Source organism: Apium graveolens, chromosome 3 (assembly GCF_009905375.1).
Source record: "Apium graveolens cultivar Ventura chromosome 3, ASM990537v1, whole genome shotgun sequence".
In the NCBI taxonomy this organism is placed as follows: Eukaryota; Viridiplantae; Streptophyta; class Magnoliopsida; order Apiales; family Apiaceae; genus Apium; species Apium graveolens.
This window is the reverse complement of record NC_133649.1, coordinates 83076129-83083390: the sequence shown is the minus strand read 5'-3', so window position 1 is coordinate 83083390 and position 7262 is coordinate 83076129. Positions and strand designations below refer to the sequence as shown.

General features: G+C 33.9%; 1 protein-coding gene across 1 annotated transcript; it reads right to left on the bottom strand.

Annotated features, from left to right (window-relative positions):
• Positions 1 to 5763: 5763 nt before the first annotated feature.
• On the bottom strand, positions 5764 to 6763 carry LOC141710802 (protein MIZU-KUSSEI 1-like). Its single transcript, XM_074513330.1, has one exon. The coding sequence runs from the start codon at positions 6746 to 6748 to the stop codon at positions 5963 to 5965; it is 786 nt and encodes a 261-aa protein (XP_074369431.1). The 5' UTR covers positions 6749 to 6763; the 3' UTR covers positions 5764 to 5962.
• Positions 6764 to 7262: the final 499 nt, after the last annotated feature.

The window sequence follows — 7262 nt, the reverse complement described above, 5'->3', positions numbered from 1 at the left end:
AACAGTATAACGGGTAGAAAACTTGCCTGAGCGACTGGGGGTTACGAATGGCTCGGGACGAGTCTGGTAACCTATAAACAACAAGTAAGTTGGAATTAAACCAAAGTCACTTGTAAATCTATACTTTAACTAACTTAGACTCTAACGCTTGTTTTGCGCTCACTGATTCGCTTAAGTCACTCGGGTACCCTCGGCTCCACCATTTTTAATAATTTAACCTTTACGAGTTTTAAAGAGATTCCTTCTCGAGTGACTTACCAACTGCCTAAAACACTTACCATAAATGTTTCATGCATTAATTAACCCTTTTTGATCTTTAACCTACATTCCAAAGTAAGGCGAGGGAAAAAGTTTCGTTCGCGAAACGCCGTTACTTGAAACGGTCGTTTCTCCTAAACCGTAAATCGGAATCGAACGAACTACATATCAAAACGAAGCTCGTAACATGAGCTATCTAAACATGGCAGTGGTCACAATCTAGCAGGGGGTTTTCGGGTCCTAATGCTATGCACAAAAACAGTCCAAAGAAAATCGGACGTTACGACGGCTATGTTTACGTGATTTCCAATTTTTAAACCATCCACAATCAACCCAAATCAACCTCAAATCCAACATACAACCATCCTCCATCCTTATCACATCATAACCACCCCAACCAATTCAATTTAATCTTTCATACTTATGCTTAAACTTAACTTTAATCATTCTTAAGTTCTTTTAAATCAAAACCACAATAATTACCATTCCATTCACTACCATACCAAATCTTAAACTCTAAATCATAACAACATGATACAATATCAACCCACTACTCAAAATCACCTTATAATATATATGAACCTAGGGTTTGGAAATGGTATACCTTCCTTGAAGTGGTGGGTGGAGCTAAGAAGCCTTAAGAAGCTTTGAGAAGCCTTAGGAAAGCTTGGATCTTCAAGAAAACAAGGAAAAGTTCAAGTTAAAAACTTGAAAACACTATTCATTGTCTTCTTCCTTGATTAAATGAAGAAGTTAGAGAAAGAATTAATGGCTTAAACTCATGATATAGCCATAACTAAGCATAAAGATGATTAGGGAATTTTCTTACCAATTTAGGATGCTTGGATCTTGATTTTTGAAAAATCTATGCCTTTAAAATGTAAAAAGCCGAGAGCTCCTAAGAACAAATGCCTTGGTTCTTTTGATTTTTGATGGAAATGATTTTTACTTGGCTTGGTTGACTTGATTTGTATTTGATTTAGCAAATTACTACCTTGCCCTTGAATTTGTGTGGTTCTTATTCAACCACACCTCCTTCCTTCCCATGTCATGCTTACCTCATCCTCATGATGTCATCCTTCCTTCCTTGTCTTCTTTCTATTGGTTGGATGACATCATTCCCATTAATCCCTTTGATTAACTTCCTAATCGTTTGCCTAATGACCGCTGATCTGTTATACGGTTCGCTTAACTTTCGCTTTCATTTATCGTTTGAAGGATCATACCCGGAATCTTATTACTTAGGTTCCCTTAACCTTTCTCAATACATTGTATTCCTTTTATGATCCTCTCTTATAATCCTTTAATTTAAATCCTTTTTATCCTGTTACCTTATACTCAATTCTCTCCGTATATTGTGGATTTCCGGGAAAAATCAAAGTGTTCGGAATTGGATTCTGACGATCTTTACATACACTTATATACCACATAGAGTACTAATAATATCCCATAAGATCAATAACAGAACCCCTACATAGCGTGGCATGACAAGTTTTCTCATTCAGCAAAAACACTATTCATAAGGGTTTCAAAAATTTCCAAAAATTGGGGTTATTACATCGGTGGTTCCTCAGTTTTAGTAGGCTTAGTTGGAGTTTCTGTGTCCGACATGATTGTGTTTGGATCTTTAACTGTATGTATGTTAACAGATATGCTCTGATACCAATTGTTAGGTCACACACACACTGTAGAGGGGGTGAATACATTGTATAGTACACTCAAATCGAACTTAAAGAACTTAAGTAACATAAAACAAACTTTATTGAAACAATAAACTCTGTTACAATATGGAACTGTTACCTCTCAGTGATGAACAAATATCACGAGAGCTGCTAGGGTTATATAGAATAATAACTTCGATAATGATAACACTTATAGTGTAAACCCTATGCCTGTGTTTATATACTACACAGTTACAAGATAATCGCTAATTTATATGGAATATAATTCTGCTTCCTAAAATATATCAATCAGGTATCTTCTATTCCAAGTATTCCATTCTTCACGGAATTCCTTCTTCATGCATATCTCTTCTTATGTTTATCTCGATCTTCTTTCCTTTAATCAACTACTGTCCTTATCTGATTGTCCTTCAATACTTAAGTTCTGATATCTATCTTCTGATGATTATCTCCTGATAATACAAGTACTGATATCCTTAAGTCCTGACTTCCAGTATAAGTACTGATCAACAGTTAAGTACTGATCTATCCTGTTCACACAAGATCTGAAAGCTAAACATAAAATATATTAGCCATGACATTATCAAATGTATCTAACAAAAATATAGGCAATATATATATATATATAATATATACCAAATGGGTGCTCCTTTTTGTAAGAGGACTCAGACTTGAATCTATGCAAATTCAACAAAATATCACATTCTATTTAAACAAAAACCTGTGAAGTTAACTAAATTAATCTGATAAAAGTTTAATTTCAACATATAACATATAAAACATGGCACACATATACTAATATGCCTTCTACACAACATATACATACACAAAAAAATGAAAAATGGCACAAAATTAAAAATCCCCAAAGATAAATAAAAATTAGGGTTTAAAAACCCCCAAAATTAGGGTTTGAAACCCCCAAAATTAACAAATTAAAAACACCAAAAATTAGGATTTGTAAATAAATTATAAAAAAAGCTCCATAAATTAGGGTTTATTAACAGATTATAATGAGAGTTTGTACCTTTAAATGGAGCGAGTATAATGTTAATATTGAGTATCAAAAATGAGATTTAAAACGGATCTTTCAAACGGAGTTTTGGCAGAACGAATAGTGACTAAGCGGCGTAGAGGATAGTAACTGATGCAGAGCTTTTATGAGCGACGGCGAGATGCGTATATCTTTATGAGTGTTTGTAGAGGATGAGCGGCGACGAGATATAGAGGCTGAGAGGCGATGAATGAATGTTTGTGTGTGAATAGATTGTGTGTTTGTCTGGGGTTTTCTCATTTTTATTTTTGTTTAACTTGTATGCGGGCAAATTATTTTACTAAGAGCGGATAATTTTCCTGTTTTTTCTTAAAATAATTTTTCACCTCTCGAAGACAACACCAAAGAAGGTGTTGGCATAACAAATCTAAGACAACATTTATAGCAAAATTTGATTATGATTTTGCCATACATCATTATTTTCAAATTCAAGTCACATAAGGCAACATTTTTTGTGACAACACTAATTTTGGATGTTGGTAAAGACCATTTATGTAATACTGATTCCATTAAAAATTTGACGGAATGCTACCTAAACTTGGTGACTTGGCTTAAATAAATTCATAGTGGCATGTACAATCAGCTGAAGCGGCATTTTGGTCACTCAACTAGCTCAAAAATTGCAATTTAGTCATCAAACTGAAAAAATTTTCCTTTAGCCACTGACCATTATGTCCACTGAAAATTGAAAAGAAAATGAAACGAACAAGTCTCCCACAACAAAGTCAAGGGCTCTCCTACCAGAACTCTTTACAACAAATACACGGATTATCATCAATAATTTTACTCACAGAAACTAGGGGTGAACATGGGTCGGATTGGCCGAGTTAAATGCATTTTAAAAATCTGACCCAATTAAAGCAGTTTGAAAAATTATAACACGACATTTGTTCGTCGGTTTGGCTCGGTTTGGGTTGGGTTGAATGAGTTATTAAAAGTCATTTAAAATAAATAATTATATAAAATATATTTATGATAAGAGATTACCGTGCAAACATTCGAGTCCAAAAATAAAATCACATTACATGTTATTTGATATCATTTTTTAGATATCTTTCGGGAGCATATAGTGTTACTCTATATTTTAATCTTAGGGTTATTCGTAGTAAAATGTGTTTTCTACTCACAAAAGTAAAAAGAATCTATAAAGGTCTATGAAATATAAATTATCTAATTGACTATTCCCTCTAGTCATTTATTTATAATTTTTTTCTCATGTTTGACACACATCTTAAAACTATTATAAAATATAGTTCCATGATTTATTTTTAAAATTTTCTTTTTCTTTTTATAAAAATTTAAAAAATTATATCTTTATTCATTAGAAAAAAATTTAAAAAAATATAGGTAATTATATTCTATAAGAGCGTTAAAGTGTGTGCCGAACCCAATCCCTCGGGGTAAAGAATTAGGTGAGACAGAGGAAGTATAATTGATATGCAACAATTTTAGTACGAGGACTGAAGAATATATTGATACATTTATTTATTGCATTTATATGTTTCGGAAATTTTAAGAGAGAAAAGAGGGGTTGTAGGGGAGCTCTTCGTTTAGTTTTCTTTTCAGTTTTTAATGGACGTAATGGTCACTGACCTGAATGAAAATTTCATCAGTTTGATGAGCAAATTGTAAATCTTGAGCCTGAGTAACCAAAACGCCGTTTTATCTGACTGTACATGCCACAATAAATTTATTTAAGCCAAGTCACTAAACTTAATCAGCATTTCGTCAAGTTTTTAATGAAATGTAACGGCAAGTGATCCGAATGAAAATTGTTAAGTGTAAAATGACCTGACTGCAAACCTTTTGACTTGGATGACCCAGTTGTAAATTTTTGAGATGTTTAGTCACCAAACTGCCATTTCACCCCAAATTTAACTCTCAGTATTTGATACAGGACAAGACTAATTTACTCTTTTGGTGTGCCTGTGCATACACTGTGAGATATTTGATATGCTTCATTCAGAATCTGTTTTGTGTCTAAAGTCAAATGTAAACAGATTTGCAGAAGATCCATTTTCATGCAGGAAATGTGCTTATATCTATTAGTGTATGTGTAATGTGTGTTCAAGTGTGTCAATCATCAAATAGACTACTATGGTTTATGCTTAGAGTTGTTTCTTTTTTGTTAAAATTCTAACACGAGGGCTGAACCAACAACCGCATTTGGCAACACTTATTAGTTGTGTTTGCAACTTTGCATAGATGCCAGAGTAGATGCAGTAAAGCATCATGTATAGTGTACATGCAATTATGCAAAAAGTATGTTGTGTTAAGTGTTTCGCATGTGCTCTCTATGTTAATTAATTCATTGTTATTAACTTTTAGTCTTGTTAGTTGTTGGTAGGTACTGGTAATGCATCAGTTATGGGGGGAGAAGAGGCAGCAAAACATGTACAGTTGTGGCGTATCTGCAATGCTGGAAGCAAGGGTTTGGTTAGTATATTTATTTTCAACTAATTTATTTTTATTTTATTGACCATCGTAACTTCATTTGCTTGTTTTTCAGAAATCAATCAAGAAAATATATATTTTATGGTAATATGATGTTCAATGTTCTGCAGGGACATTTTCTCCAGTGTTTCTAATGCATTGTGGTACCATAATACATTCAACTCTTTTTCTTCTTCCCGACAAAGCAAATTTCAAGTATATGGAAATGTATAGCAAAATATAAGAGGAATTAAATCTATAAACGATAATAAAATTAGTCTTCTATCAGCAGATTTGGTACCCATTTCTCTTAAACATCAACCACAAACATACTCGCAACATTAAAATTACAATCTGCAAAAGTAACTCGGGGGATATGAATACTACTCCTAACTTCATACAATAACAAACCAGCCAAGTAAACATCAGAACATAAACTATCTGTCTTTTTTATGCTCCTAAGGCTCCGTATGTTTGCCAGAAAATATTTTCGAGAAATCAAGTTATCTTCTGAGAAACAAACTGTAGCCTAAATCTTCTAAATTCTAAGGAAAAAAATACTGAGTTCAGGTCCACCGTTCCCATCGGGGTTTATCATATAAAATGCTTCCGAATCACGTGTCCCCACAACTCGTTCGAACCTAGCTCGCATGTACAACAATTCACCCTCAGAAACACTTTCTTTTCCACCATTATCCACAACCGGAATCACGCCAGCACCAACCGAAACACTCTGAACCGTATTAAGAACATGCCAATCCGAATCATTACAGCCTCTTAAAAATGCATTCCCGCATTTCTTACCATTACAATACATACTCCACTTAGGCTCCCTAAACAACTTCCCCGGCTTTCCACTTACGACACGTCCCTTCTCGCATTCCAAAGCAATCCTAACCAACCCCGACGACATTTCCCTCACTAAACCAGAAGTTGTCATCGCCAACTCGACAATCAACACGGGTTCGCACCGGGGATCATCTTGAACCGCGAAACTCACGTGACCTCTTCGATTACCAAAGAGAGTCCCCGTAACTTTTTTACCTAGTGAGGGCTGTATGGAGAGTGTTTTGGGTAACGTTAGCCAACGACAAGTTGGGAGATTCACGGGGAATGGCACGATAGTTATGAGTGTTCGGAGAAAGCCACCGAGACGCCAGTGGAACACCGCGGAGGAGCTTTTAGTTACTAGGGGTTTGCCAGAGAACATGTAATGGATGTCGGATGAATTTTCGAGAAAATTTGAGTTAGTTGATCTAACGTAATTTGAAGGGATGATACTTTTAGTGCTGCAACTCCCTGTTCTCGAGAGATTGAATTTCATTTTTTGCGATTATGTATAGAGAATTGTATGAAAGAGTATTGGGCACAAGTTTGTGCTTGTAACTATAATTCATTGGTCTTATGCAGTCACCTTTATATACACACACCAACTAAGCTTATTTATCATGGGAACTAATTTCACGTACTAATGTACATTCTCATTAATTAGTTTATACGTGCATGTTTTTTTACTAATACTTTTATTTGATGATTATTTGATTATTTCATACGTGCATGCTGTTATTATATATTTATGAGCATGGACCTAAAATATTATGGACCACGTCTTGGGGGATGATTACGGTACAAGGAAGGCTATACTTATAATTAATCAAGGCTAGTTAAATAACGAAATTATTACAAATATATCATTACAATCTATGATACTAATGTTCCCACTATTTTCTTTTATATGTCATTTGATTTTTCATATACAATTCTAAATATTTTAACTGTATAGATAAAATAATATTTTTTAATTTTTTTTCTAAATTAAAATTTTAATTATATATTTT